Here is a 12,732-nt window from a genome sequence, read left to right as displayed (position 1 = left end):
CATGGCAATTCCGTGGGTTGTGTTACATATTTGTCGCTATCTGGTCTTCCCCACCTCCTTTTGTTGTCCAACAGAATGCATACGGTAAGAAGACATCTCCCTGCCTCTGCCCCCCTCTCCATCTATAAATATGGAACTCATCTCCTCTTCCTACCTCTCCGCATCTTATGCTCTTTCTCCATTCAGCATTTGAGAAGCTTTGACACCACAGAGAGAGAGAAGAGGAGGCAGGAAGACCCAGCTTCTCCATCTCCTCGGGAAAGAAGAAAGAGAGATCGAGATGGGAAATTGCATCGATGTACAGAAGCCGATCTTGTGGGTGGACGACGACGACTGGGAGACGCCGGAGCCGGAGAGTCCTGTACATTGTCGAGAACAGGAGAAGGCTGAGAGAGCAGCTACCGGCCGATCCGCAGAACCACCACCGGCGAAGGAGAAACAAGCGGTGGTGGGGTCGTCCGAGATCAAGATCAAGATCAGCAAGAAGCAGATGGAAGAGCTGCTACGTCAAGTGGACGAGAAAGGATTGTCGATCGAGAAGGTTCTTGCGGACCTCGTGGTGATAGGTGAGGTTTGTCTTGAGAGCAGGGATGGCCATTGGAGACCCAACCTGCAAAGCATACCCGAGGTGTCGGAATAACCACAACCTTAGCGCCAGGCACAACAACAATGATGATGATGATGGTGAAGACTTTGTTTGCATGTGTTACTCTTACATGTAGATGTAATCCTTTTATTCCCATTCCTCCCTCAAAGACCTTATACTGTAGAGAAGTTGATGGCAAGCCAGGAGAAATGGGCCTACAAGGATTTTTTTCCGCTTTTAATTCTTTTTTCCCCATATACTTGATTATTCCTTTTTTATGTATACATATGTATACATGTATATGTATATATATGTATATATATATATGTATGTATATATATATATATGTATGTATATATATATATGTGTATATATATATATATATGTATGTATATAGATGAGCTGTGATGTGTGTTCTATCTCTGATCTGCCCAAGAGAAGCAGTATGAGGTGGAAGAAGAGATGGCTGTGCCGTAAGTATGCAATGAAGGAGAAAAGAAACTAGATTCAGACAGCCATGAGCATCGATAAGGGTGGGCAGTAGCTCAGACAACAAGGTTCAGAATCACTGATCACATCTGCCAACAAGATAGAGTGGATGACAACCACCAGACTGTTGGAAGAGAGAAATTATATTTTCTTTCTGAAGATTAGATGATAAATCTTTGGCTGCTGGTGAGAACCAAACGACAAATTTGCTTCCAGCCGTTGGATCTGTTTGGTGCCCGTCTTAGTTTAGATTTGTGTCACTGAGTAGTACAAACAAAAAAGGAAAATAATTCTATCAGATTTGACCATTTGTATATCTGTGACTTTTGCACAGTTGCATGATGTTGATGCTGTTTGATTTTGACATGGAACAGGATGCAGTGGTTGACCCATCTTCCTTAAAAGATAATAATGGATCCATCTACAATAATTTTTTCTAATAATAATAATAATAATAGAATGATTGATAAGCTCACCTCATAGGAAATAATACAAATAACAGTAATAATAAAATCAAAATTTTAAATTATTTCAGATATATTAGATGAAATAATTTTCTAGTGAATTTGAAATCAATGAATTGCTGGAGAGTAAAAGCTTTCATGGAGATCTACAATTTCATTAATCTCAAGTAACGTGTTTGACCATTTGGCTGCTCCCCAGGTGATGAGTTGATCATCTTAGTGCCTTTGATGGTCATATTTCTAAAGTTTTCTACTTAAATCTCCATGCAATACAATATCCTTGTTCTTCAAGGGAAGCCTACATAATTTATCCTATAAAGGGCACATGACACCTCGATTTGTTGTTGGTTGGAAATCGGCAAGAAGTTTCCTAATCTATATTTCTTATTGGATGAGGTAGTCTCCCTTTCGTTTCATCAGCAATGACATCCAAGAACACAAGGGAATGAGGAGACTAGAAGAGAGGTGAAAGTAGGTTATAATTCATTTATGTAACAGCCGCAAACATGGGAGATCATAATTAAGTATATTTCTGGTGTGGTGTTGAGTATTTATATGCCATGAAGATAGAAGGGGAAGAAAATAAAATTTGCCCAAAATCAAAATTTCACATCTCAGGAAATGTTTTATGTTGTAAGATCGAAAGGTCATCAGGTTTAGTGTGATAAGGCACTCTCTCCTCTTCATGTCAACCACCCTTGAGAGCAGCAAAAAACATAAACAAGTTGCTCTAACTTGGCACCCTTTCTTTTTCTCTTTCTGTCATGATTTAGTACACCAACAATGTATAAAGGTTTACAAGCTTTCCACCCATCACGTACTTAAGTAAAGAGAGGCAATGTAGATGAAATGTCACTTATTTTCTATTAGACATAAAATATTATATAGAAAGAACAGTTGGGATTGGAGAAAGGCTCCAATAGACGCCGCCAATGAGGATGATGATGATGGAACAACAACAACGAAGCTGACATACACGACTTTTGGTGTTCAGATGGGGCCAAAACTAGCACACCAACATGGAAGGACACATAACTAAAGCCTGTAAAATGATATGATATAAATTTGGCACCACTGCAATAAATAGGAGACCGATTAATTTTGTTTGCTACGCAAGTCTTTAATTAACATATGCAAATGACTCAACAACAAGAACAGAAGCTGATTGCTATTGAGAGACCACTTACATGAACGGGTAAGCTGAGCTTGGTGATTAGCACAAGATATGTCTAAAACCTGGAAATTTATGTATACACATGCATAAACTCTTTTTAGGTCATTTATTGACAGGTTCTTTGCATGTTGCTTTCCTCAAAGTTCAAGTATAAAGTTCATGATGTGTGCTTAATAGGATCTACTAGCATCTGTATCCACTGAGGTGACCAGGGAAGGAAAAAACTTGCATGATTCATGGTTGGGCTTCATGAGTTGTTGCCACGGCATCCAAGGAGAAGAAAACCTTTCAAGTCCAGCACTCTAAAAATTCCTTTTGCTGCAAGAGAGCGAGGATCCACAAACAAATCATTGTCTTGTTGTTGTTCTATGTACCTACGGAAGAATGCAAAAGATGCTACTATGCATACCATTCAGAAAAGTTCTGTGCTCCCAGACAAACATATGTGTAGCACGGTCAGCAAGAGTACATCGCTGCATGATCTGCAAATCATATGTGATTGTAATAGCCCCACTCAACACCTTCCCCGGAGATGACTTGCCTTCAGCTCTGACAGTTCATTTAGAAGATCAATGAAGGCGTCTAACTTTGAGGTTATGATTTCTGAATCTTTGACAATTCACATTATATGATCCAACAAGACAATGAGCTCATGTCATGTCGGCAGAAGACAAGAAGGCCCATAAAAAATACATCACTGTTGAGGAAGAAAGGATGAAAGATTCATCTAAAATTGGGCATACAAGACGGGCTCGAACCGAGACAATCTACTCAGACAGTGAGGCTTGTTTGAACTCGACTCAACCCACATATATATAGAGCTCGAGAAAAATTGAACTCTAATTTGACTTGTTGATTGAGAAGTAAAAACATCAAGGAAACATAAGCTTTTGCGCCTTCCTAATCTAAATCATCCATCTCCTAAGACTTATGACTGAGATTTGATCATAAATATAATAATTCCTTATTCACTATTCTTATCTTTAGAGTCGTGTATACAGTAATTAGTGTCAATATCCTAGGGTTTCTCACATCTATATGTCTAAGGTAAGGAGAACTTGAGATTCATTCTGCTAAGATAGATTCTGATCGTATGATATGTTAGAGATTCGAAGTCAGTTTAGAACCAACATTAGAGACATGTAATGCTCTAAACGAGTAAGCGGCTTTGAAGGGTTCGAAAGATCGAACAGAATATTAGCTAAAGAGGCATCTTAATTAGTTTCTCAGCATGGTGAGGAGAAAGTGAATTCACGTTTAATTTGTACGACAGTGATACAGGAGATGTCATTTGAATAATGAAAAGCAATCAAAATGTTATAATTGGCACAGTCATACATCGTATCAACTTAGTGAATAGTTTTAGTCGACTCAAAGTGATACTGACAATGATGTGATATCTGATCATCCACATGTTAGATCCGTTCTCGAAGTTTTTGTATGCCCATTGAGAAATTCGACCTCGTAAATTGTCTCATTCCATCGAACAGTGTAGGCCAACCCACAGTAATGGATGTCACCATCTTGCGCCAGACGAAAGGAAAATAGCAGATGCCCCGAGCCCTTCTTGATGTACTACTCAGACCTTCGATCACTCCATGATTGATCACTTTCCTTCACGTATGCATTGAATGACCTCCATGATTGATCACTTTCCTTCACGTATGCATCCAATGACCTCCATGATTGATCACGTTTTCTTGTGACGGAAAGATGGCAGATGGCAGGCTCCTGTCCGATCGTAGATGATCATGAATTGTTTCGAGGTCGAGGATGGGATAATGGATCCGATCAATCCTGAATGCATTATCCTTGTCCTGTTGAGAGAGGATGAGGTTTATCCGCACTTAAATCAACCTCCATCTCACTGTGTTAGCTTCGTTAACACATGGCCATGCAAGGTAGGGGTTTGATTTAGCTCTTTCTCATTGATCTTGACGTGTAGTCATTTAAGACATTACCAAGAGGGCAGAAGAAGTAATCCACCTGTGGTTTAAGTCACTACGAGCTCGAGGGTTTCACCGATGGCAGTCAAATCTTGTACTGCAAAATCGAACTCGAGCAACCCTTAATCTGAATATTCAATGTCTCAAACACAGCCATAAATTATATATATATATATATATATATATATATATATATAACCTGAAATTTCGAATGGTATATGTAGAAACGTGCAAGTGTTATTGGCCACAAACTTGGCCAAAGGACACCTCTCAACTATTTTTCTGTAGCCCTGCAAACGTAGGCAGTGACTTCAATCACAACAAAACATGGAACGCCGCTGACAGTGAAAGAGAAACAATAAAGAAGGCCTGGTCTTATTCGAGGATTCCACCATTAATCTTGGTGGACAGGCAGAGGAAGACCACATCCTCATCGGATGATGAATATGTAGCTTGGGCGGCTCTGCTGCTTCCCTGGAAAAGCTCTCCTCCATTCTCTACGGACTTCCATGGCTGCCGAAAGCGGGGCCAGCCAGAAGTTGGAGAGCATCCTGAGCGATAACTCCATCCCCTGGGCTCGCCGCATATGGATGGCCTCCCTGGTCGAGATGAAGCTGCTCGTCTACCTTGCCGCCCCCGCCGTGATGGTTTACATGCTCAACTACGTCATGTCCATGTCCACCCAGATCTTCTCCGGCCATCTCGGCAACCTCGAGCTCGCCGCCGCCTCCCTCGGCAACACCGGCATCCAAATCTTCGCCTATGGCCTGATGGTAATTCATTGACCTCTCCCTCCTTGATCTAAATAGTTCGACCATCCTCCTACTATTTCTTCTGTCTCTTCTGCAAGTATTTGCCGTGATATTTATGATCATCGTCGTGGACTGACTGGAACATGTGCGACTTGCTTGGACTGGGGTGCAGCTAGGGATGGGGAGTGCTGTGGAGACACTATGCGGACAGGCGTACGGCGCCCACAAGTACGAGATGCTCGGGGTATACCTGCAGCGGTCGACGGTGCTCCTCATGGCCACCGGCGTGCCGCTGGCCGCGATCTACGCCCTATCGAGGCCGATCCTGGTGCTGCTGGGTGAGTCGCCAGAGATCGCCAAGGCGGCGTCCATCTTCGTCTACGGGCTGATCCCGCAGATCTTCGCGTACGCCGCCAACTTCCCCATCCAGAAGTTCCTGCAGGCGCAGAGCATCGTGGCGCCGAGCGCCTACATCTCGGCGGCGACGCTGGTGGTGCACCTGCTCCTCAGCTGGGTGGTGGTGTACAAGATCGGCCTAGGACTGTTGGGGGCCTCGCTGGCCCTAAGCCTGTCGTGGTGGATCATCGTGGGTGCTCAGTTCGTGTACATCTCCTCCAGCAGCCGATGCCACTTTACGTGGACCGGGTTCACCTGGCAAGCCTTCTCCGGCCTTCCGGAGTTCTTCCGGCTGTCCATAGCCTCCGCGGTGATGCTGTGTTTGGAGGCCTGGTACTTCCAGATCCTGGTTCTCATCGCTGGACTTTTGGATAACCCTGAACTCGCCCTTGATTCCCTATCCGTGTGGTAAGCACTTGACCCTTCTTCTTTCCCTTTCACTGATGCAATATACCATCTGCTTAATTAATCCCTGATATATTAATTAATTTACATGCATATAACCTATATATATATATATATATATAGGAACTATTCCCAAAGGTTGGTTCCTTTAATGTATATATAAACTACTGTCTTATGAAATATGTTTCTGAACCCAACACGAGATCATCTTTAGTTTAAATGACACGAGTGAAGTGCTGCTTTCATATTTTTCACCAGCTTAAATTAAAATAGTCCAATCAACTTGGATCAGCTCCTCATGCTTTCAAAAAATATTTCAAGATTAGATCCAGTCAAACTTGAAACTTGCAGTGGACTGCCAGAGGTCCAAGGACATGGAAGTTGCTCTGCGCATAGAACAACCTCACCATAGCCAAACCTTCTCTAGTCCATCACTCGTTCATACAGTACCTCATAGTGGAACGACTTGTCAAGGTCAGTACCTTGCGAGTCTTCACCGTCCAGTGATATGAAGGATGACACTATTCTTCGGACAAGGCATCATATAATGAATGAGCGCTAGATTATATTGGCGACCGGATGGCAATATATGGGGTCGTCAATGTCGGATTATGATGACCAGAATAAAGCTATCTCGGAAGCACACTTCTATAGTTTTTGGTCCCACAGTCTGTGTCGGTTCCATGAGAAATTTACGCCTGAAGCCAATCATGCGCGCTGTTGAGCAGTGTAATCTGTAACCAAGATTTGCAGAGTAGATGCCTCGTGCTAGCATACTTTAAGATTTCGTTTTACGATCTTGTCGTAAAGATTGTCTTACTTGTTATCTCGTTGTTGGTGCAGTATGACGCTTTCTGGTTGGATTTTTATGATATCTGTTGGATTCAATGCCGCCGCGAGGTCAGTCGTCGCTTTCTCTCTTTCCCTCTGCACCAAAACTTACAATCTCTTTGTCTCCATTGGATTCGTAGCTCAGATACAACAGTTCTGTTGATTCTTGAAATCAATAATGTGTTCAAAATGATGAATGGTTAGGTTCCAATATGTTTATTTCTTGTAATTAGACATTAGTTTAGCACGTAAACCGGCTTTTGCTTTAGGGTTAGGAATAAATATGCAGGTGGTGGGAAAGAAGCAGATTTCACTTCCTCGAATGATTTACTTATTTCTAATCCATACAGTGTGCGTGTAAGCAATGAGCTCGGTGCTGGTAATCCGAAGTCGGCGGCATTCTCGGTGGTCGTTGTGACGGTGATGTCCTTCATAGTATCTGTTATCGCCGCCATCATCATCCTTTGCCTTCGAGACTACATCAGCTATGCCTTCACCGAGGGCGAGGTCGTCGCCCGCGCCGTCTCCGATCTCTGTCCCTTGCTCGCCACCACCCTCATTCTCAATGGCATCCAACCTGTTCTATCCGGTAAAGAACTTGCTCCTGCAACAAGAGTCTCGACGTATCAAATACAGAGACATGGAAGCTTCCACTTATTTCTGCTGCTAGAGAAAGTCTAATCGGTGTGATCATCTGCGCATAATTGAAGGTGTGGCTGTCGGCTGCGGATGGCAAGCTTTTGTGGCATACGTCAACGTCGGCTGCTATTATATAATTGGCGTGCCGTTTGGGTCTCTTCTCGGCTTCAAGTTTGGGTTGGGGGCGAAGGTAAAAGCTTGCGTAGATTAAAGATACAGCTCCTTCAAGTAAAATATCATGGATAATGGCTCCGATGCAGGGAATTTGGGGAGGAATGATTGGAGGGACCTTCATGCAGACTCTCATTCTTCTGTGGGTCACTTTCCGAACTGATTGGAACAAAGAGGTAATCTCAAAGGTCACTGCAACCAAATCAAGAATCGAGATAACCTCGAATTCATGCATGTTATTTACGCTGGAATTGAGAGGCAGTTTTGTGTTGCATGCAGGTGGAAGAGGCCAAGAAGAGATTGAACAAGTGGGAGGACAAGAAGGAACCCCTTCTCTCCTAAAGGTGAAAGCAATGCTTGGACACCTGCTGATCTCTGCTGATTCGGTTCGCAGTCTTGCATTGGATAGAAATGGAAGAGGTTTGCATAAGAGATGAAAAGGTCCTTGAAATCTACCCATAAAGAGGGAGAGAGAGAGAGAGAGAGAGAGAGAGAGAGAGAGATGCAAGATTAATTTGTAGTCATTATTATATATTTTTTGTCTCTCAAGTCTTATTGCAAGCAAGGATATCCGGCTATCATGGCCTGTCATTTGTTCTTTCTATAAAATTGAGGTGTTTAACGTATTCATCTTTCTGAGTGTGGAAATAGTATATCGTCCCCTCCTAAACCCGAAACCCTTTATGGATGGACGTAACAGTACTCCTATCTTTTCTTCTAATGCTGCATTATTCTGTTTCCAAGCTTACCTTTTATTTTCCTTTTGATTAATTGCTCGTTGCACCAACTCATATGTGATCCCTGCAATACTTCAATCCCACCTCAAACTTGTACCTCCTCCTCCCCATTCATGGCAAAAGAATACAAACAAAAATGAAAAAGAACCCGATGAGAGATCCCAAAATACGATTAAAAGGCCTCAGTCCGAGTGATCTTCCGAGGAGTTGAGTTTTGAGCAGCTATAAATTTATTCTAGAATAGCCAAAAGTAGGACTTTGCATGAGCGCAAAAAAGGCAGACACCTCTCTTCTTCCCCCTGCAGCTTCATGCTGCTCCCCACCATGATGTGCCTCGGTGGGGCTTCCGGTGGTACCGTAGACAACGTGACCCATATAAGTTAGCCTCAATTTATGTCAACAAGACGCACTCTAGGGGACCAGCTGCTACTAACTAAGAGTTCGCTGGCGGAGGCCTGCCATCTTCGAGTCATCATCATCGATCACGTTCCCTTCGTTCTGCTCCCCCCTCCGTCCACCAATCACCGTTGGCCTCTCCGAGCTCTCCAACCGTCGACCTTCGGCGAGATCGCCCATCGCGAGCGGTGGCGAGCGGGGGATGTGGAGAGGGCGATACCGAGGCCAGAGAGCTGGTGGCGTAATCTCCGCCGCCAGCGAGAAGGGGCGGGGCGGCGGTGACACCGGAAGGCAAAGGGTGGGGCCGGAGGTCGCGGAGGAGGCAGCGACGGTGACGAGGAGGGGCGGGGCGGAAGCCGTGGTGAAGGCGGATGGAGCAACGCCGCTCGTGGTGACGGGGTGTCACCACCACTCGCGATGGGTGGCTGACGGAGGATATTTTCGTCAAACTACACCCTACGTAAAAACCGGTGCGCCATTGGATATCTGCTTTTTTAGGTATAATTTTCTTAACCACCACTTAGAAATACTGATCATAAATGAGTTCAGATTAGAGCAATTTCTCATAAATTCATTCGTTTCCAAAGTTAGCTTTGATTACACATATAGATAGCGTCATATCTAAATTGTATCTCTAAAAATTTAGTCAGCATAGCTCGAAAAGGAATCTGCTATCTGAACTTAAAAGAGTGACCGAACATAACTTATCGACAAAGGGGAATGTGACGGCGATATGCATATCAAACTAGAGAGTGAATATAGCTACATCACAAATGAGCAAACCAAACGACACGGCATGCGTCACACTTCATAATGGTGACCGCATATCTACGACTCCGATTCTTCCCTCTGTTGTCGTACGGAATCGACGTGCCCTCCAAAAATTGGTCATAACATATGGTGATTCGGTTTACGGCTTCGCCGGTGACGTGGTGGTGGACGTCGTGAAACCTCAATAGCATGCAGGCGGATGATGAAACGGATCCGGCACGGGCAAACGCAGGCGTGGGCCACCACTTTGGGGGATGAACGCGACGGGAGACTTCAGTGGGAGGGCCCGCTTTGGGGAGATGAATGGGGCGGGGCCCTCGAGCTCGTTCACAGTGAATCCCGCCCCGAATGAGGCGAAAGGGTTGGCCTACAAATAGCGGAGCACCTTCTCCTGCCACCGTGTGATTCTCCGCTACGATTTTTTGACGTGTGTTGTCGGCCCAGAAAGGAGTACACGACTGGCGAGACGTTCATGAGCAAGGGCTTTGTCCCGGAGACCTCCCACTCCGGCAGCGGAAGCGGCGGCGCGGACCTCGATGATCTCTCGGAGGCCGACGTCTGGTCCGCTTGCCACGGTGACAACGGTGAAGGCCGCAACCAGGACCGGCGGACGAGCGGCGATAGCTCCAGCCGATCGGTCGACCTGGACGCCGGCGGGCTCTCCCTGGTCCTCAGGGATACGCACGTAGTCACGGCGACAGCCCAGACGTTGCCGAGCGAGCCGGAACGGGAACGGGTGGCGACGTCGGCGCCAGTGGCCGTGCCGGCTTCGAGCCTGTCATCGTCGAAGCGGGAGGAGGATGAGCCGGCCGGGGAGTGGTTGCCGCCGCATGTGTACCTGGAGCGCCTGCATGCGAATGCTGCGTCGCCTTCGGTGTTGGAGGGGCGGGGAAGGACGCTCAAGGGGCGAGACCTGACTATGCTCCGTGACTCCGTCTGGAAACGGACCGGCTTCTTAGATTACATTGACGCGGATGAAAATAAATAAATATTTTTTTTTTTTTTTTTGTGAAGCTTTCATTTGATGGTGTGGAATGAAACTTAGGAGGCACTGCTCCTCGCTAATGAGACCACTCGCACCGCATAGTATAGTACCGATGCCCTCGATCCGATATATTTGAAAATTATAGTTCTACTGTCTTACATAATGACTATCGATAACTCAATAAAAAATTAATAAAAAATTTTAAAAATTAAAATTGAGAATCGATCGTAAAAAAAACCCTCTCAGACTATTACTAAGGAAGATTTATTGGGAAGATAGAAAGGCCATACAGCAAATGGACGCATGAGAATGGATACAAAGCATTTAAGATGTAATAGAACCAACCACAAGCCATGCTTGCTTCACAGCTTAAAGCTATCACATCTTAAATGCTTTGTCCTTCCTTCCCAAGAGTTCATTTTGATCCTCCCTAGCGATTATTTCATTTTCTAGTGTTGAAATATTAACTTAAATTTTATGATTAGAGAGAGATAGAAGATTAGCTTAAGAGGTATTGACGACGAATTTTATGAGTTACTTTTGATCTAGTTATTAACTAAATTTGATATAATAGATTCTTGGGGATAAAAGAATTATGATGAAACCTTTGCTAGATCACAATATGCTTTTAAAGATGTGATTGGTGATGATAAAAATTTTGATTTACTCTTCGAAGAAAAAAAAAACAGAAGAGTTGGTTTTAATAGTGAGTAAAATAAAATAACATTAAAGTTAATCTCTCGAACAATAACAAATGAATTTCGAGTAAATACTACAAGAGGAAATTGGATGATTTTAGAAGATATTAAAGAAAGAGAGGTATATTTCCTCCAATAAATTAGGAGGAGTTTGTGTTTCACATGAACAAGAAAAACCAAGATTTTCTTTCAGATGAATTCCCTCGATAATAAAGACAATATTCAGATTGTATCGTAGACAATATGAATTTTATTAGAGTACATTATTTTAAATAAATAAATTTATTTTATCTTTATTATAACCATAAGAGGGCTTTTATCACCTTTCTAAAGAAAGGATGAACTTGCAAAGACAAACAAGCTAGTAATTGAGGGTCCAAAAGAAGATACTGTTGATGCCAACGTGAAGAATATCATTGTTCAAAATATAGAAGCTATAAAACATGATGAGTTCACATATCACTGTATTAATAAGATTGATTTTATATTTAGAAATTTCATTTAAGAATCTTGATAAAACTAGTTCAAGGTAGATTAGGGTTTTATAATTAAACAATAATTATTGTGGATTCGTGACTTAGGATTCAAAGATTTCATAAAGTTTTTTATTTTATTTTTTTTATAAATTTTATTTTTATATAATAATATTAGAATGTTAATTTAAAACTTTGTGATTAGGTAATAGATTAGTTTAATAGCCTTGATCAAGATAGAAGTCCTTGTTAATATTATATTATTTTTATTAGAATCCATAAATATTATTTAAAAATTTTGAAGTCAAATATCTTAAAAAATAAAAGAATTTTAATATGAAATTTTGAAGGAATTCTTATTAAAAAAATCAAAAAATTAAGATTAAATTATTTTATAAATAAATCTTGTATCTCTAGATTTTAGCCTATGTTAATTTACCAAATGAAATCTTCACATAAAGACATCAATATTTATTTATTTATCAAATATTTTATTTTCATTTTGTTGAGATGGTCCGGTTCAACCTAAAAAGCCGGTCTCTTGCCAGACCGAGTCCTGAACCCGGGTCATGTCCCGCCCTTGAGCGTCGTCTTGGCCCACTCCAACACGAAGATGACACGGCATCCGCGCCACGTATTCATGCGTCGGCAATCACGGCTCGTCCACCTCCCTCTCCTCCTGCTCCGCCAATGGCCACTGGTGCGATGCCGTCACCCGATGTCGATCGCTGGCTACGTTGCCGTCGTTTGTACGTGCAGATCCTCGGAGGCTAGGGTGAGTTTGCCGACATGCTAAGCGGTCGGAGCCGTCGTAGCTCG

General features: G+C 43.0%; 2 protein-coding genes across 2 annotated transcripts; both read left to right on the top strand.

Annotated features, from left to right (window-relative positions):
- Positions 1-280: 280 nt before the first annotated feature.
- Positions 281-640, top strand: LOC103986561 (uncharacterized). The gene has a single exon (XM_009404578.3). The coding sequence runs from the start codon at positions 281-283 to the stop codon at positions 638-640; it is 360 nt and encodes a 119-aa protein (XP_009402853.1).
- A 4,358-nt stretch (positions 641-4,998) lies between these two features.
- On the top strand, positions 4,999-8,483 carry LOC103986560 (protein DETOXIFICATION 40). The gene is made up of 7 exons (XM_009404576.3): positions 4,999-5,432; positions 5,584-6,215; positions 7,056-7,112; positions 7,394-7,632; positions 7,754-7,872; positions 7,943-8,029; positions 8,133-8,483. Exons 1-7 carry the CDS (start codon positions 5,169-5,171, stop codon positions 8,193-8,195), a joined length of 1,461 nt encoding a protein of 486 aa, XP_009402851.2. The 5' UTR covers positions 4,999-5,168; the 3' UTR covers positions 8,196-8,483.
- The last annotated feature ends 4,249 nt before the right edge of the window (positions 8,484-12,732 follow it).

The sequence above is a fragment of the Musa acuminata genome, chromosome BXJ1-6, assembly GCF_036884655.1.
Source record: "Musa acuminata AAA Group cultivar baxijiao chromosome BXJ1-6, Cavendish_Baxijiao_AAA, whole genome shotgun sequence".
In the NCBI taxonomy this organism is placed as follows: domain Eukaryota; kingdom Viridiplantae; phylum Streptophyta; class Magnoliopsida; order Zingiberales; family Musaceae; genus Musa; species Musa acuminata.
Note: the sequence above shows the minus strand (reverse complement) of the source record. Positions and strands in the feature narration are given on the sequence as shown.

Bases quoted from the DNA above. Each gene is read 5' to 3' on its own strand.
- LOC103986560 (XM_009404576.3), top strand. From the start codon at position 5,169: ATGGCTGCCGAAAGCGGGGCCAGCCAGAAGTTGGAGAGCATCCTGAGC. The intron at 7,113-7,393 runs GTCAGTCGTCGC...TAATCCATACAG, and splicing joins GGATTCAATGCCGCCGCGAG to TGTGCGTGTAAGCAATGAGC. The intron at 7,873-7,942 runs GTAAAAGCTTGC...GCTCCGATGCAG, and splicing joins AGTTTGGGTTGGGGGCGAAG to GGAATTTGGGGAGGAATGAT.
- LOC103986561 (XM_009404578.3), top strand. From the start codon at position 281: ATGGGAAATTGCATCGATGTACAGAAGCCGATCTTGTGGGTGGACGAC.